Source organism: Pinus tabuliformis, chromosome 2_2 (genome assembly GCF_031772625.1).
Source record: "Pinus tabuliformis cultivar Carrire ecotype Pingquan chromosome 2_2, CPIR1, whole genome shotgun sequence".
In the NCBI taxonomy this organism is placed as follows: domain Eukaryota; kingdom Viridiplantae; phylum Streptophyta; class Pinopsida; order Pinales; family Pinaceae; genus Pinus; species Pinus tabuliformis.
Genome location: NC_142300.1, coordinates 926,522,369 through 926,540,502, shown reverse-complemented (window position 1 = coordinate 926,540,502; position 18,134 = coordinate 926,522,369). Strand labels below are relative to the sequence as shown.

Here is an 18,134-nt window from a genome sequence, read left to right as displayed (position 1 = left end):
ATATTGACCATGGCTTTGTTTTGAGCATGAACCGGTTTGGATTGATAACCTCTACCTTTCCTAGTTAAGATATCAGGGGGATTGTAGTTGATGCCTCCGGAAGGGAGGGGAGGATTTGACTAGCGCAACCAAAAGAAATATTGGGGTTCAGATCAACCCAATTGAGAGGAGAACTCAACATATGTGAGGGGGCGGGGAAAAATTCGAGATTGGGTGGAGAAGGAAGAGAACACACTCCATAGCTCATGATTGGATGAGAAGAGGAAGGACCAAGAGATGTTATAACCCCAGATAGTTCCCAACCAAAAACATAATTTCTATAATAAGGAGATGATTGAGAAAAAGAAACCAAGGGTGAAAGGGATGGACAAGTACCCAGGAGCGATGTCTGGTGTCTAGAAAAGGTGAAAATTTCTTGGTGTGTAGTAGAAACTGAAAGCATATCCTGTTGTTGTTGTGGGTATTACTATGATGTTTATCCCAGCGGAGATGTCGAAGGGGAGACCAACATTGATTCCATTGATTCAAACGTTGATACATATTGTGAGATTGAATCTTCTGCCACACGGGTCTGACCCCCTTGTGGGCCTTGTTGGGATTTTCCTTAGTGCTCCCTGCTAATGAAGGGTAGTTTGCATTAAAGAGCATTGTGACCATACCCATGACAACGCTTGCACTTGAAGGGGACACCCTCATAGTCTAGAGTCTGCTTAAATTTTGTTCCTTTATATGTTATTTTAGTTCCCCCCATAAGCCCACATGAACATCCAACAACATGATAAGCCTTGCTAACTTCCATTCATTGGTCTACAAGAACGTCAAATTTTCATCCATGAGATCGCCTAGGTTCGCGCCTATTACAGAGAGAGAATTTTTTGTCGAGAAGATCATTGGTACTCCTTGCATGTGAATCCATACAGGGGTTTTTTTCATTCTTTATTTGTTAGGGTCGAATATAGGGTTCCATCATTTGAGTAGAGTTGACATGCTAGGGTTTAAAAAGGGCCCAATATGTGTCACCCTTATCTGGAAAAGTTAAAGTAAACCATCCTTTAACCAATGCATGGGTTTTTGGCAGTTGTTTCATATGAGATCCCAATTCTTTCTTAACCTATTCCTCCAACGTGGCCTGACTGAAACATATTCCCCTTGCATGGTTGACCAGAGTGTGCTCAAGCATATGGAGCACTTGGATGATTTCAATGTCTTCCCCGAGCACCATGGATTTCGATTCTGGAAGATGCTTGATAGATAGATGGGGTTTCCTTTTGGAGAACCTATAGGCACTTGGGGGGGGGGGGGGGGGGAGGTGGCGTTGGGAGAGGGATTTAACGGGAGAGGATCAAACCCTTATCCAATACTGGAGGTGGGATAAGCAACAAAGATGACTTGATCATTGCAAGTAGAGGTAAAGAAAAAAAGGGAGGAGTGGGCCAGGAGAAAGGGTTGCAAAAGACGAAGAGGTTCAATAAACCTAGATGATGAGGGATCAACGCTCCCCTAGTTAACATACGACCCAAATGAAAAAGGTAAGGTCTGTTGAAACCTGAAATCGAGAGAGGTGGGTGAGAGGGGAGGGCCAGATGGGGGGGGTTGAAATGTGATGTAGAGCCAATGGTAGGAAGCTCAATCTCTAATAAAGGTAACAAAACCTCCAAGTTTAAAAACATTCAACATGGCAGTTTGCATGTGGATTCAAAGCATATTTATAAACTCAAATTGAAATAAAGTTGCATCACACTATTTCTTTGGATCATTCATTAGCTCTCTTCACAAATCTTCAACCTTTTCACTTACTAAAAAAAATTGTTCACTCATCGTTGTAAAACACAGTTCATAAAACCAACCAAATCTCTCTAACCAAGCATTTTTCTCGGAAAACCGCTCACTATTCACATAATAGGCCTCATTCCACGCAAAATAGAGATAATGGAATATTTAAATTCATCATTATTTTCCTAGAAACGTTGCAACAAGTTTAGTTATGATTTTCTCAAGTAAAATTTCCTTCGAACGCACACAAAGTTGTATCAAGAGTTCTAACCTTCAATATTGCAATGCTTGTTGGGTGTAATTACATGCAGCTGGGCGTTTTCACCTCTATGATTTGTAGGGATCAAATAAAACTCACACAAGGTTCAATTTGACACATTAAGTACTGATTTTTGGGCATCCAACACAAGCACCGCAGAGCTGAGATTTGATTATATTCTAAAACAATGCATAGATGCCTTCTGTTGCAATTTCCAACAATTCAAATATTCAATGAATCTATGTCAAGATTCTCTGAGTCACACCAATTATAAACACACAGTGGATTTAGCTTCAATGATCCTCAATTAGATTTCACACACTCAACCCCTGCAACCTATAATCCCTAAAACACATAATCTTTAACACATATGAAGTTAAAATTTAAATCATGTAATGCAGGGATAATTTATGCAAAACCCACACATTGCTCCGCTATACGCAGATGACTCTTTTTTATTAACATGAAACCACAATAAATTACATCACTTTCGATCCAAATGAGTATGATCTAATTGACTAAGATAATAAAAAAAGCATCGTCATCCTAATATAAATACATATACAAAAATTAGCTCTCAACCCTTCGGATGATATAAAGCTCCACTTGACAATATGACCATTATTACACACAAAACTCACCACTCACTCAAACAACCTAGACTTTCTAGAAGTCAATAAGATAAAATAATTTTTTTAAAAGATGCACCTGCATCAAAATGGGGATGCTTCTAGATTCGATGAAGAGGGTATATAGGGATGACTAAGTAGAGAAACTCGTAGGCAATGTATCTTCCAAAAAGTACCAGATTGAGTTGTGGCTTGCATGATTGAGGATACCAGGAGCAATTCAAATGTGATTTTAAAATAAGAAACCCAAAATTCTGGAAAGGAGTTGCACCTTCATACAAATAAAAGAAAGAGGTAGATCCAGTTTTACCATAAGGGGAGGCATGGAAGAGAACGGTGAATTGACCACCTTCACAGTTGGAGGTGCCCGAGGGAAGAACCGGTCCAACAACAACCTCCAACAGGGCTTCTGATCCTGTTCATGTCACAAATTGACCGTCCAAAACACTTCATTGGAGAGGAAAGTGCAACGCCGATGGATCCATTGTTTCTGAGCCACTAAGGATGTTGTTGCTCGCCTCAAGGACTGGCTGGAGGCGAGGTGAAAATAGATTTACCCTCTAGGGGTCCTCCGAGTAATCGACTAGAGTTTCTTCCATAGTAAAAAAAGTTACCCTAAAATGCATGCAACAGTGACCCCTGCCTCACCATTACGAGGGAGCTTGAACTTTCATTTAGCAAATTTCATCGGTTAATCATACTATGTGGTCAACTTTGGTGAGTTCTTCATAGATTAGGAGGGTTAAACTTAACCCAGGCTTCCCTCAAAACGAGAACCAAAAAGCAAATGCATGTTAGGCAGAGGCTTACATGGACCCACGAAAAAATGTCACACTGAGACCTATTAAATCAAGTTAGTGGGTACCATCTAAGGGCGTTACTGCTAGCCCTCCACTCCTATTGTTATTCATTTATATAATAAACTCTTTATTGAATAAAGGCATAATGAATATTTTATTAAATGAAAGCAGTGTTCCTCGTTAAAAATCCTATGGGATAGTTCACTAGCTAAAATTGTTGACGTGTTAAATATTAAAAAATTGCAAAACTCAGCCATTTTATTCAGTAAAAAGAGCTCGTAAAATGTTAAGTATAAGTTGAAACATTTATTTTTTGATTGGTTAAGAATTCTTTTTCTACATTTAACTTCCATGTTTCAAATGATATTTTATTTAAAATTTATTATAAATTTATGTCTTATGTTTTGGCTTCATCACTTTGATATAAATTATATTAGTAGATTTGTTTATTTTGGAATAGGACTTTTAGAATTTCATTTTAATTATCAATAATTGTTAGGTAAATGGTAAGGATTTAATTTCCATGAAATATTCTAGAATATTTTTAACAATTTTCAGAAATCAAAAGTTAAAATCAATATTCAAAGTAGTTATCCTATTTTTTTCTTTTTAATTAAATTGATTAATTAAATAAAAATGTCATGGTATTATAACAAAACCTATTTACAAATTAAAAATCTCCATGATAAAGTGGGAGTTAAACCTGAAAAGTTTTTGTTACATATTTATTTAAATGCATATATTTTTAACTTATAATAATAATAGTAATATAATAATAATTTAATGATTTTTATGTCAAGAGGAACATTCTACAACCATATAATTCCTTTAGTGTTCAACTTAGAGTTGACACGTGTTCGTCTTAAAATAATAATAAAATATGCTTTAAATTAAAAAACCATGTAGAAAAAACAAAAACGAATATAAATATTTGATTAATTTATTTAAAAGTATTATAAAACATCAATGTCAAGTTGATATTACAATCGGTGTGAATCCCATCAAAGATTTATTGGAGTTGCATGTTTGAGGTGTGTACTCTAAAAGAGGTTTGTGCCTCATGAAATTTTATCACTCTCTACACTTGCTAGATCTGTAGTTAAAATGAGTTTATACCATGAGATGTATCATAGAATGTTTAGATGTTTATTATGTATTGATGTCTAGTAAAAATAAATTTATACCATGAGATGTATTATAGAACGTTTGGATGCTTATTATGAATTGATGTCTATTAATGTTTATCAACCATTTAATTTATTTAACTATACTAATATATATTTTTGATAAAATTTGGCAGTATCCAAAATCATTTTCAATCTTTCACATTTAAATTAAATCCTCAAACACAATAATAAAATCTTACACCACCCCAAATTTCAAATCTAATTAACATTTCATTTATATTTCTTTCAATCTTAAATATAAATATTTCCATATTCTTATTTATATTACTAAAAGATAAAAATTTAATCTAAAATCACTAAATAAAATAGTAAATATAAAAAAATAAACTTAATTAATGATTTTTATTTTTCACTCTTAATTATAAATATCTTTCTTTCCTAATATATAAATATAAATATCTTTCCACATTCTTATTTATATTATTCAAAAATTAAAAATTAAAATTTTAATAAAGTAAAATAATAAATTTAAACCATAAAAAATATATAATCAATAATATTATAACTATAATATATAAATATAAATATCTTTCCACATTATTATTTATATTATTCAAAAATTAAAATTTTAATTAAATAAAATAATAAATTTGAACAATAAAAAAATCTAATCAATAATATTTATAACCATAAAATAATAATTCATTTTGCAAAAAAGCTAAGGAATATGAAGTAAATTTAAAGGCCAAAAAGCTCAATTTGCTTGTTAAGATAAGTCTGTATTGGGAGTTCTCTTGAATATAGATTCTGTTGTTCGCTGGGTACTTCGATGGTGTTTGAATTGAGCTTGTTAAGATAAGTCTGTATTGGGAGTTCTCTTGATTATAGATTCTGTTGTTCGCTGGGTACTTCGATGGTGTTTGTTAAGGAGATGTCCTTTTTAAAAGCAAAATTAGTTTGATTCAGGATAAAGAATTTTATGGTAAAGGAATTAACAATAAGTGGAGATTTTTGGTTTTTGGTCATTATTGTAGGTAGTGAAAAAAAAATATTAGGGAAATTATTTTGGGTTTTGGTTATTATTGGGAATTGTGAAAAAAAATATTAATTTTTTTTTTTGAGACTCTCAACTAGTAACCATATGAATTATCTTTCAAATCATATTGAGCATTTCACTTAGATTTCTTTCTGCGAATCATACAGAAAATGTGTTTTGATTGACTGTGCTTTAAATCCATGGTCAAAAAACTCAACACACAACAGATAAACTATCCAAGAAAGTTTTGGATCTCTCTGTTGGAACATTCAGTAATTGAGAATCTGTGATGGCTCGATAACCTAAGCTTTTGACATTAGGATGTAGATTTTGGCTATATCTATGTTGTTTGTATTGCAGAATATGTTGTTTGTATTGCAGAATATGTCTATCTTAGTTTTCCGATTCTGTGTAATTTCTCACAATAATTTGTATAAAGGCACAGTGATCGTATCTTATTTTTCCTGTTATCTTTTTTATCATCAAATAATATCTCGATCTTTTTTATCAAAAAAATTCCAGGTTCAACCTAACATGTATACTTCTTTCCTTGAAAACAAAATCTTTTTCTTCTTTCGAGAACAACTATACAACCATTATTGCAAAAAAAAATATGATTTAAAAATCGTTTAACAGGCGGTGCGTGGAAGAATATTAATATATAGACAACCCTAACGTAGTGAGTTTGAAAGCATAGATATGTTAAAGAAGTCGAGGAGATTTTGAATGTATTGATTGGCCAGAACCACACCGAATGGAAATTTATCATTAAACAATGTAACTCGTTGCTTCGATGCCAACCAATTCCAATATCAAATCAGGCATCAATGTCTCAATCAATGAACAGACCACGTTAAAACCATTCTACTTGTATTCAAAATGATTTCTGGACCCACTTTTTCCTCTAGATTGAGCTTTCATATACATGGCAACAAAAGCACTCTGTTCACCTTTGTCAAATACTAATTAGCATACCTTTATAGTTTAACCAAGTAATTCGAATACAAAAAACAAAATCCGCCTCTGCCGGATGTCTTGCACATGGATGATTCTTGCAGTGTCAAGGCAATGGCGGGTATACTATTACTAAAAACATGAGTCACTTTGAATGCATTAGGATGAGCGCGTTGAGAACATCTTCACTCTGTCTGCCAAACACACTCACGCATGCCTCCCTTGCTTGGTCTGATGCACGTCGTGCATTAATTGCCTCATTTTCATCCGCCATCGAACGCCGGAAACCTTTTAACCTCCGTGCTGCTATGCCCAGATTCTGTATGTCGCCGGGCACCGTGCTTTGAATAACCTCTATAAGCTTCTCCCAAGAGAAGCTATTTAACATTGTAGAGACGACGTATGCAGACCAAAAAGATGCGCGAATCCAGAGCTTCTCTTCTTCGGTTTTCAACACATGGGAACTCCGGATGATCTCCTCTGCCTCTGGAACAAACCTTGCAAATTCTGCATTTTCCCTATGACTCATTTCTGCACTTTCCCGATGATCCAATTTAACCAGCAATTCTTTTGCTTGGTCATCCAATTGCTCAAATTTTAAGGCAATTATAGGTTCCAGGAATTTCCTGAATGAGTGCTCCAGAATGCATCTCTTACACTTGCAATTGAAACTCCAGTTCTTACAGTGAGTTTGGCGCCGTAACAAGGGAACCAGAACATCAAAATAAGGAATAGTGATCTCTTCTCCACTCCCGATGGGCTTGGAGGCATGTATAAAAATGGCATTTCCCACTAACCTCCACCTCGAGTTCGGCAGGCAGGAATGGTTAATGAGGGAGGGCAGCAGCCAGAGTCCGGTCCTGTTCCGTTCTCGCAGACCGAGTCCGGCTTCATTTATTTTCGATTTTGAAACTAACGTCCCTACGCTTTCACCGAATGAGTTCAGTCTTACAATATCCCGAATACGGTTAACGTCCACCTGGAAAATTTCATTTTGTGCTTCTGAGCCCGCGAGGATTCGATCGTCCGTCTTAAACAGATCTATGGCAGGGACATGAAGGCTGTTGGGTGTAGAGGAATTGAATAAACTATAAAGTTGACGGAGCAATCTCTGCGATTTCCTGGCAGCACAAACTACCGCGGCCACAAGATCTTCTTGAGACGCGGAACTCAATTTACACCTGTTGTCCACATGAAACATGGCGGTAGAGGCGCTCTCACAAGCCACTGCGACAGCGTTGCTTACCAGCAAGAGCTGCCCGGCCCCTATTTCTTGGGTGGCGTAAAGTCCTCGGCCGCGGCTGTCTTCGGTCATCTTGATCTCCACAGAACCCACGAAATCGGCCACTGTCGGAGGAGAACATGCACGTCCGAGCAGGTAGTCCGAGATGTCATACTTGCCATTCAAGCTCTGGGCATACAAAGTATTGGCCTGGTGAAGGGCGTCTTTTATTTCCTTATGCGCTGGGCTGGCCTCGGTAGCTTTCACCAAACATTTGCATGCCGCTGCATACTGCCTGAGCCCGATCAGAGCTCGCCCTTTCCTGTAGAGCGCTTTGAGATTGCTGGAATCGATCCCAAGGGCCTGGGATGTATCCTGTATGCATCCGCACACAGCGTCCCATAAACAACACGGCCGAGGTGAACTTCCCCGATCTTCAACTCGTTCAAGGAAATGGGGTTCAGCTTTTCCGGTGGAACAGAACAAGCCGCGCCACCGCTGCCACTTGGGTCCAAGAAAGACGATCGTATCTCAAAATTGCATTTTGCTGCGATCTCCCTTCGCTGACGGGCTAAGTCATCGTGGATTTGGAGGAGGGCTCGCTTATCGAATCTCTGGGAGGCGTCATGGACGAGGAGGACTTGCTTCTTCAGTATCTCTAAGTTTTTCATTAAGCGATGCAAGTCACCCATCCTTCTCCAGTTCTCCTTACCGAATTCTTCTGCTGTTAACTACGACTTCAATACGTTCTCTTATATTTTCTTGCATTGCACATTTCTTATGTGCCAAATTTATATTGAAATACTGGAGGCCTGGTATCACAAACCCTTCACACGAGTGATGTGTCGATACCTTCCTTTTCTCAGAAGAAAGCTAGTTCCATCCATCGTACTTTCAGACTTGAGATACTCCCCGTTTCTTTTTCTTTTTCAAAAGCGGCTCCTCACATCCATCCTCGTCATACCTTCCTTTTCTCAGAAGAAAGCTAGTTCCATACATCGTAATTTCAGACTTGAGATATTCCCCGTTTCTTTTTCTTTTTCTTTTTCAAAAGCGGTTCCTCACATCCATCATCGTGATACCTTCCTTTTCTCTCAAGAAAGCTAGTTCGATACCTTCCTTCTCTCACAAGAAAGCTAGTTCCATCCATCGTACTTTCAGACTTGAGATACTCCCCGTTTCCTTTTCTTTTTCAAAACCAGTTAGTCACATCCATCATCGTGACAAGCTATTTTGGAAACGAAAGAGATTGTTGTAACGTTATTATTAGTAATTCGCGTGGGCCATAATATTTGATAATGATTGATGTATTTTTTTGAAATATTTTTCATATACATTAGTCAAGAGAGAAAAGGGAATGATTGATTATTTTTTAGGAACTACTTAGCGAAAAAATATAAAATTAATATAGGGGTAAAAAACATAAAATAAAATAAAAAGATAAAAAAATAACAAATGAAAAAAATAAAATAAAAAATTTAGAGAATTATTGAAAAATGGCGTGTTAATTTAAATGTTGCACATCATTATTAATTTGTTTAAACATAATTAGTAATTATTTATAGTCTTTTGATAAAGTTGATTTGATGTTTTGTCGTTTTTTGTAATGATCGCGCTAATCTCACTTGCCGAGATGTTCCCTGCCCAGAACAACGGCTGGGGGAAAATTTCGGACCACCGGGCCCCCCACCGTGCCTCCGACGTTTAACCAAGCGAAGGGGAGGGGGGCGGCCGGGGCGGCGGGGAGAGCGGGGAGGCGGTTGATTTAATAAAATTGCCGATGTCGACGTGTCCTTCCCTCGTCCACTTCGAACCTCCGACCCTCCTCTGGCGCCCCTCCACCGCCCCCTCCATAAACCACTTACCATCTACCCCCCCCCCCCGAAAACTGTCACTTGAACCATTCCCGCTCCCGCCAAAAGAATAAAGGTCACTCTGTCTCCACCATCTATCCACCTGACGTTCATCGACCAATTAACTGTTAATTATTCGTTCATTTCCTCTCGACTATTGCCTTCCCGTAATAAATGTCTCGCTCCTCTTAACAGGTATCCCTCCAAACGGTTAAAACCCCCATTGCATAAATAAAACACATGTTTTACCTCCGTTTCATTTACGCCTTCCATTTTATGAGTTGCATGCACAGGTTCAGTACAACTAGAGCATCATCGAAAACACAACCTTCATCACTGCAGCAATCGGCTAACCACATGGTAAAACGACAACCCTTGCTTTATCATATCTTCAACATGTCTTCTAAAGGAAAATACAATGATGCCCCTTATTATAGACTTAGATAGGTTACCCTTAGTTGACCAAGAATATAAAATGTTTGAGACCCAATGTGAGTTCGACCTCTATGCACTGCACAATTGGACCAAACAAAATTTCTCTGATGCCAGTGATGAATTGAGTATGTGGGACTCCTTCCCGCCTCAATTCATTTTCCTTCACACCATTTCTTTCCAAAATTTGTAGCCTGGTGTCATTTCAGATACAACCCAAGTCAAAGAGCTATTATTGCTCAAAATAATGATGTTTTGTTCACAGTATCCCTTAAGTCTATATGCCAAATGATTCAAGTGAACCCTTTAACCCTTTTGCAACCTTTTTCTGTAGATTCCCTCATGGAAATCTATAAAAAAACTCACCTTCCCTCAAAGAGCTAAGATCTTTGAGATATTTTTACCTGAAAATGCAGAATTACCAAGAACAAATCCTCCATACCCCTCTTCAATGTTCCCAGAAATGACGAGACATGTTGTCTCAATAGTTTCTTGTCTATTAGGCTATCCAACTGATCAATGGGTGGATGAAATTATTCTAGGATTTCTGTCAATGTTTTTTGCAGGTGAAAAACCTTCAATGATCTCCAATTACAGTGAATTTTTGTCAGAAGCAATACATGATCAATTCTTAAAGTTTTCTACAAAAGGAGACTTTTAGTGTCAGTCAGTTCTTGTATACTTGTTCTTATTTCATTAAGTAGATAAATTTCAGTTTCAATTACAGAAGTTAGATGAACATGGTAATCCTCAATTTGTAATTCATTGGACTTCCTTGGTAAGGAAGAACACCAATGAATTTTCCTTCACTGATTAAACCAATCAATTCCTATATATGGTTTCATGCTTTCTCAATAGTGATGTTGTTCCCAGGATTTCCCCTGAAATCGAGAGAATTCTCCACCTCAGTGAACAGACAAAGACTGGAGATTTATACTTGTATCAAAACTACATAGAGATTAGAGTATAAAGATGCAAGTTTCCTCCATATAAACTGCCTAAGTTTGTGCCAATCATGATTTTTGCATTTAGAGTACATCAGAAAAATGATGAATATGGATGAGTTGCACTTTGTGTCAGCTAAGAAGAGGTTTCAGTTTAAGTTAAAAGCTCAAATTGGACCCTTTATTTACAATACCAGAGCAACAACAAATGAAGAAAACCTTCTTCTGAAACAAATGAAATTCAAATTAAGTTTTACCTGGTCTTATGATCCCTTGGAGATTATTTCTAAGCTAAGGGTAGAACAAAAAACTACTCCTTATGCACTCACTCCTAGGACAGAGATTGAACAGTACATGAACCAAGACGAGTGGGAGGAAAATACATTGCAGGAAGCATAAGAGCAAGTTTTCATTTCTACAACTTCACATACTCCAGTACCACAGGAAAAACATGCTAAGAGGACAAGGGAAAGTGTTTCCCCTCTAGTTTCAGAAATTCAGCGGACAGACTTTATAATGTACAAGAAGAAGAAGATGTGATCTTTCTCTACTTGAACCTTTTTCTTCTTGATATGTCCTTCTATCTTTTGAGGAGTGGTAATTTCTTCCAGTCCTTTACAAGATATGGTCGGATTCATTTCTTGATGCTCGATGTGATCTTTCACTTCTTGAACATTTTTCTTCCTGATGTGTCCTTCTACCTTGATAGTTTGAGGAGCGGTAATTTCGTCCATTGAATTACAAGATATGGTTGGATTCATTTCTTCTTTCTCGATGTGATCTTTCACTTCTTGCACCTTTTTCTTCTTGATATGTCCTTCTATCTTGAGAGTTTGAGGAGTGGTAATTCTTGCCAATGCTTTACAAGATATGGTCTGATTCATTTCTTCTTTCTCTGGCGTGGTGTCCTGGCGTATATCCTCTTCTTTTGATGTTTCTTGATCCTTTTCTTCCTCCTCTTCATATTCTATGTAAAATAATTTCTTCTCAGCACACCTATGACCTCTAGTGCATTTGCTATCACAATTGTAACAAAGCCCTTTTTCTCTTTTTTCTTCCAATTGTTGTGGTGTAACATTTGTAGGTTGTGGAAGGCTGGGAGAAACAACACTTCCATCTTTATAGTTGTGAGGGGTATGCTTCCTGGTTTCCATAATTTTGCTTTCCATTATGTCACAAAGCCCTTTTACTCTTTCCAATTGTTGGGGTGTTGCTCTAAAGAAGGTGTTGCCCTTTGTATCCTCATAATGTGCTATCATTTCCTCCGTGAAAATTGACCACGTAACAAGTTTTTTACGAGAACAAAGCCCTTCATACCATAAAAATTGTTCTGGTTCTAAATATGAAGATGTAATAAATACCTTTTGTAACAGTTGTACACCATGTAGATCAAAATATTGCTCCATCTGAAGTATCTAATTTACTGGATCCTTGCCATCAAACTTCCTCATCTTTCTTTTTCTTGATTTTAGGAGCTCGACCTTGAAACGACTGTAACTCTGTACTTTTAGATCTTTAAGTTCTGAAATTGTGAACTATAGTAGCCCTCTATGTCCTCTTTCCGATGCCACCAGTCTGATCCAAATTGGATTATCTAAGAAAGAGTTATGCACAATCTCCCAAGATGACCTGATTATAGACCTTTCCAGAAGAGCGAAATTGTATGAAGTGCCACATGTCACTGTTTCAACCTTTGGATCTTAAAAATGAATACAAGAAACTACAGTTCGTCCTCTTTCTGTACCTTCTTACGAAATTTCAATCCGATCCCCAGAGAGAAAGTTATGACGATTTTCCCCAGGTCACCTGTTTTGAATGTAATTCAGGAATCTCCAAAAAGACCAAATTCCTCAGATCATATCTCCGCAAATATCGCTTGAAAAGCTCTAAAATTCGGACCCAAGGTTCAACACGATTTCTTCTCAAATGGGTTTTTTTTGCGACTTCTGAAACGTCACAGAAAAAAGGTTATAGCGAAAATGCCACGATGAACTGTTTGGAGCAGCAAAACCCTAGAATCCAAAGCTCTGATACCAAATGTTATGAAACCAGCTCAAGAAAAGATAGAAAAGATAGATCACCGCCTTAGAATTCAGCCTTTTCGAGGGGGCAACCTCCTTTACATTACATAAATAAAAAATGCTTCGATGATACAAATGAAAAGACCTCCTTTCTATATATAGGAGTCTAAGGGGTTATAACATAATCAGAGCCGACATAACAATAATAATGTAAGGGCACAATAATAACAATAGTGGGCTTCTATGGGGCACAATAGTAATAATATGGGCACTACATGGGTACATCAATATAATAAGTGGGTTATACTAATAACAATAAGGGGTTACACTAGTAGTATAGGGGCCTAACAAATTCTTTAGTGTGGTCTTCAGTAGAAAACATACAGATTGTAAAAGCAGCCAGAATAAGGTACTCAAAAGTAAATCCTATTCATCACATTTTTGTTTTGCAATTGGAATTTATATGATTACAGTGAAGAGATGACAGTGAAACACATTAACATAAGATAAACATCACTAGTATTTAAGCCACAAGAATCCTATGAATGGTATTCTTAGTATTGATGCTCCAGTGCTTTAAAAAAAACTTACAATGCTCCAACAGATCACTAATATTTCTGATCTCAAACAATCCACCTCTAATACTTCAAAAGCTGAAGTATTTATACAAAATTTACAAACTGTTTACAATAAATATTGTCTCTAACAGATGAGACATTTTTAGACTATAGATGAACTAAAAATATCTAACTGTTGCAGATTAATAGTGCTGGTGGAATGTGCTGTGCAAATGTTGTTGTTGTGGAAGTGGAGCAAGTAGGATGTGGATCCAAATTTAAACTTACAATGCACAACACATTCCACAACAACAATATTTCTGATCTCAAACAATCCACCTCTAATACTTCAAAAGCAGAAGTATTTATACAAAATTTACAAACTGTTTACAATAAATATTGTCTCTAACAGACGAGACATTTTTAGACTATAGATGAACTAAAAATATCTAACTGTTGCAGATTAATAGTACTGGTGGAATGTGTTGTGCAAATGTTGTTGTTGTGGAAGTGGAGCAAGTAGGATGTGGATCCAAATTTTGTGGCTATGCTGGTAGATGAACTAGCAGATGCAGATGTATCTCTCTTTTTCTTAGTAATTCACTCAACTGCTTGTTGATCCTCCGACTTGATAATCTGAGACTTCCCTCACTGATACGTGTGACTGCCCTGCTTTTTTATCATCCATTAGTGTCACAGAATATTTTGGAAAATATATAATAATATATATACATGAATAATATTTCCAAAATATTTTAAATGAAATTTATAATTAAATTTCTACAAAACCATGTGTTGTTTCTAATCCATGGTTTTGTTTTCCCTTTCCATGAATTCACAAAACCATGTGTAGTTTTGTTCCTATTACTCCTTCCTCTGTAAATTCATTTTATATGTATGTAAATTCATTTTACCCTTGTAGTATACGTGGATGGTTTTGCAAAACCATGTGTTGATTTGTATGGTTGGAAGAGTATTCTCACTTTACTCTTTTACTTTCACATGCAACATGATTTTACACCTGTAAATTGATTTCACCATGCTTGTAAATTGATTTCACCTTAATCTTCTATAGTGAAATGCATTTACATGAATGCTATCTTTGCTCTCCTGTACATTAATTTCATATGAATTTTTCCCTTTTATTTTCTATAAATTCATAGCATCTGTGATTTTTATTTCATTTGTCGTTGTAAAACCATTTTACCTTTGAATCTCATTCCACAACCTTAGTCTCATATTGCCTGTAGCTATATAATTTTACCTCGAGTATGGTTTCACCCATAGCTGTGAAATATTACCACATTCTCATATCTCTATATTTCACTTGAACTTAATCCACCCTATATTCTCGTAACATTTATAAGATTCAAAACCAAAACAATTAATGGTTTATCGCACCGCTTTAAAGTGGTAGGTGGTATCTTTTTAGATGACGCGATATAAAAACAGCTAATCTCAGGTACTTTTGGGATGTTAAGTGTTGGGTGAGCTGAGCACGCCATATGGAATTTTAACCATTCATTTATTTTTACGAATCTCGAGGCAAATAAAAATGAAGGGGGTTTAATTCTTAGTGGGCGGTGGGAGATTGGTTGACTTTGCAGAGGGAAGAGGTAGTATAGGCTTGTGGGGAGAAAATAATATAGAGTCCAAAACTTTATATTAATAGGGTTTTGTGAAGTAAGGGGTAAAAAAAGAGGGATTATATATATATATATATATATATATATATATAATGGGATTTATCCCACATTTACAAGGGAACATTCTTCATGGTGGTTTATATAAGCCCATAGTTACATTGTGTTTCAACAAAATAAGCCCAAGGCTACCCACTTGTGCTTGGTGTTAAGTGTGCTAGGCTTAGGTGTTGTGAATGCAGGTTGCATGGAGATGGAGCGGGAGCTAAGCTTTTGAGCTTATTTTTTATGCAAATTTCAATAAAATCCAAGACTTTAAAACTAGAAGCTCTGCAATATATAACCTTTTTGTCAAACAAACCTATTCTTAATGATTTGAAAGTAGGTATTCGGCTTATGCTGGGGTAATATTCAAATGAATTAACAAGGAAAGTGGGTGATAAAGGAAGCTGAGTAAAGGATGACGAAAAATGGAGAGGAAGCGGGGCGATTTAGCAAGCCAAAAACTTCATCATGAGAGCAACAAATAATATCTTAACTATCATATTTCCTATAATTATAGGACCCTAACAAGGAACATTCTTAAATGGAAAGGAAGTGGGGCGAGTCAGCAAGACAAAAGCTTCATCATGAGAGCAACAAATAATATCTTAATTATCAGATTTCCTATAATTATAGGACCCTAACAAGGACCATTCTTATATACTTTTTCATGGTCCTCCAAATTGTTGAAAATTGTTGTGAAGAATCCCTTGGAACACAATTTAAGATTAGCTCACCCTTTTGGCTTCCAATGGGTTCTGATCCACCAAGCAAGCGCCTTCTCCATTCCCAATTATTGCATGACTTGCATATATGTTATATATAGAGCCATTTTAGGTGTGGTGGTTCTGTTTGCTATGAGAACACACTTTCTCATTGACCTAGAAGAAGAGCTATCGAGGCTTAGATATGGAAGTTTTCTCTTGAGTGACAATGTTAGGGTTTCATGCCCCTTTCCATGCCTAGAGAATCATCCTTGCTTGACCGTGATTAATTAGCAATGAATTTATGTGCTTCTTCTTTGGCCCTCTATTAGCCACTACATTTTTTAAGAAAAAAGCAAAGCTCCTCTCCCCAAATGAAATCCCTAATTTACAATGTTGTAAATTCAAACTAGATCACCGCCATATCCTAAATCTAATATGTGTCAATGACCTAACAATGTTAAAATTTCATAATTAAAATATATGTTAAATTTTACTCTTTAAAATATAATCTCAATCTCCATTTTTCCCTTCTAATTCTAATTTCTTATCATTCCAATAAAAAAGTCAATGGAATTAACTATTCTAAAAAGGTGGAGTGTTTTAACTAAATTGGAGGTCTCATTTTCATGATGTCTTTCTTTTCCACTTCAAAAGGCTTCATTAATTATAACATCCTCAAAGGAAAAAAACTTGCATTAGTTTCTCTTACTCTATCTTCTTCTTGAAGATAGAGTATTCCAATATCACATGTAATTTTTTTCTATAAAATTAAATAGAAGGGTAACTTCTCCCAAGATTATAATATTTTATTCTGTTAAATTTCATTTTAGTAAAAGTGGATTTAGCACCTTGTAAAACCACAAACCACAATTATGTAGACGCAAAAGTATACCAATACAATTTCATATAAAATTAACCAAAAAATCTTAATAAAATTATGTTTAAAATAAAAACATATATTAAACCCTAAATAACCTTTGTTAAAATTCTTAAACCATAAACCAAGATTTTTTTTTAATTAATAAGATTTTCCTAATGTTTGGATAATAGTTTTAAGATTGTTACCATAAATTAATTACAGTTTTAAGCCCATTACAATGCCATTAAATATTTCAAATTTCAATGTTGTCTGGAAATGCTAATTTGAATGATACATTAAAATAAATACAAAATGAATCTTATGCATCCATGATTGTGTCTTCACAAAATCTAAATCCAGATCTGAATTCAGTTCAGCAATAATAATAACCTGCATTATTTCAGTAATTGACAGGTGAGTACTGTCATATTTTAAATAAATGACGCGCATGTTCCTTCACATAAATTCACTTATCGTCTCAATTTTTTAAATAAGGCGTAGTTACACCATCGGAACAATAATATATAGCATTTCTATAATTGACAGCTGGGCATCGAGATACTATAAACTAAATAAGCACGTCCCTTCGCATAAATTCACTTCTCGTCATAAATTTTTACTTAAATAAATAACGCGTATATACACGCTTGGAATAAATTCACTACTCGTACCTATTTTTAGAGCGGAATGTTTGGTTGGAATAGGGCCATAATTTTTTGAAAGATTAATAGATTTTTCAAGTATTTAGTTTGATGGATTAATATTCTCTAGATGAGGTTTTTTTTAGGTTCTAAACATGCCTTAGACTAGCATGTAGGGTCAAAGGGCCCTGGTTCCCTCACCCTCCTTTCCCTCACGTCTTCTTCCCTGGCACCATTCCCTTAGTAGATCCACTCAATGTACAAAGATGAGTTGATTATATGAATGATCCCCTCGAGGGTGTTTCTATCTAGAGATCCTTGCCTCCATCATCACAGCTATGTATTACCCCGGTCACACATTTATTCTCTCATATATTAGCTTTGATTCATCAGTTTGGATTTTGTGGAATGAATAGGGGGAAAGGCAAGGGGTACAATCCTCCCCTGCCACACCACCCACCGCAATTATTTTGGACCCTCCTCAAAACTTCCCAGCTCATATGGTTTGTGCATCTATCGACTCACCCCTACTACTTAATTGTGACTACCTACCTGCTGAACCCATCTCTCCTCCCTCACTATTAGACACCTTTGTCCATCTCTAGTGCTCATTTTGTATCCCTCCCTCGCCATAC

General features: G+C 36.1%; 1 protein-coding gene across 1 annotated transcript; it reads right to left on the bottom strand.

The window, feature by feature from the left end:
• Positions 1-6,723: 6,723 nt before the first annotated feature.
• LOC149196123 (methyltransferase FGSG_00040-like) lies at positions 6,724-8,799 on the bottom strand. The gene is made up of 2 exons (XM_089408178.1): positions 8,701-8,799; positions 6,724-8,175 (listed from the first exon to the last, which is right to left on the bottom strand). The coding sequence occupies exons 1-2, from the start codon at positions 8,797-8,799 to the stop codon at positions 6,724-6,726; spliced, it is 1,551 nt and encodes a 516-aa protein (XP_089264304.1).
• Between the last annotated feature and the right edge of the window lie 9,335 nt (positions 8,800-18,134).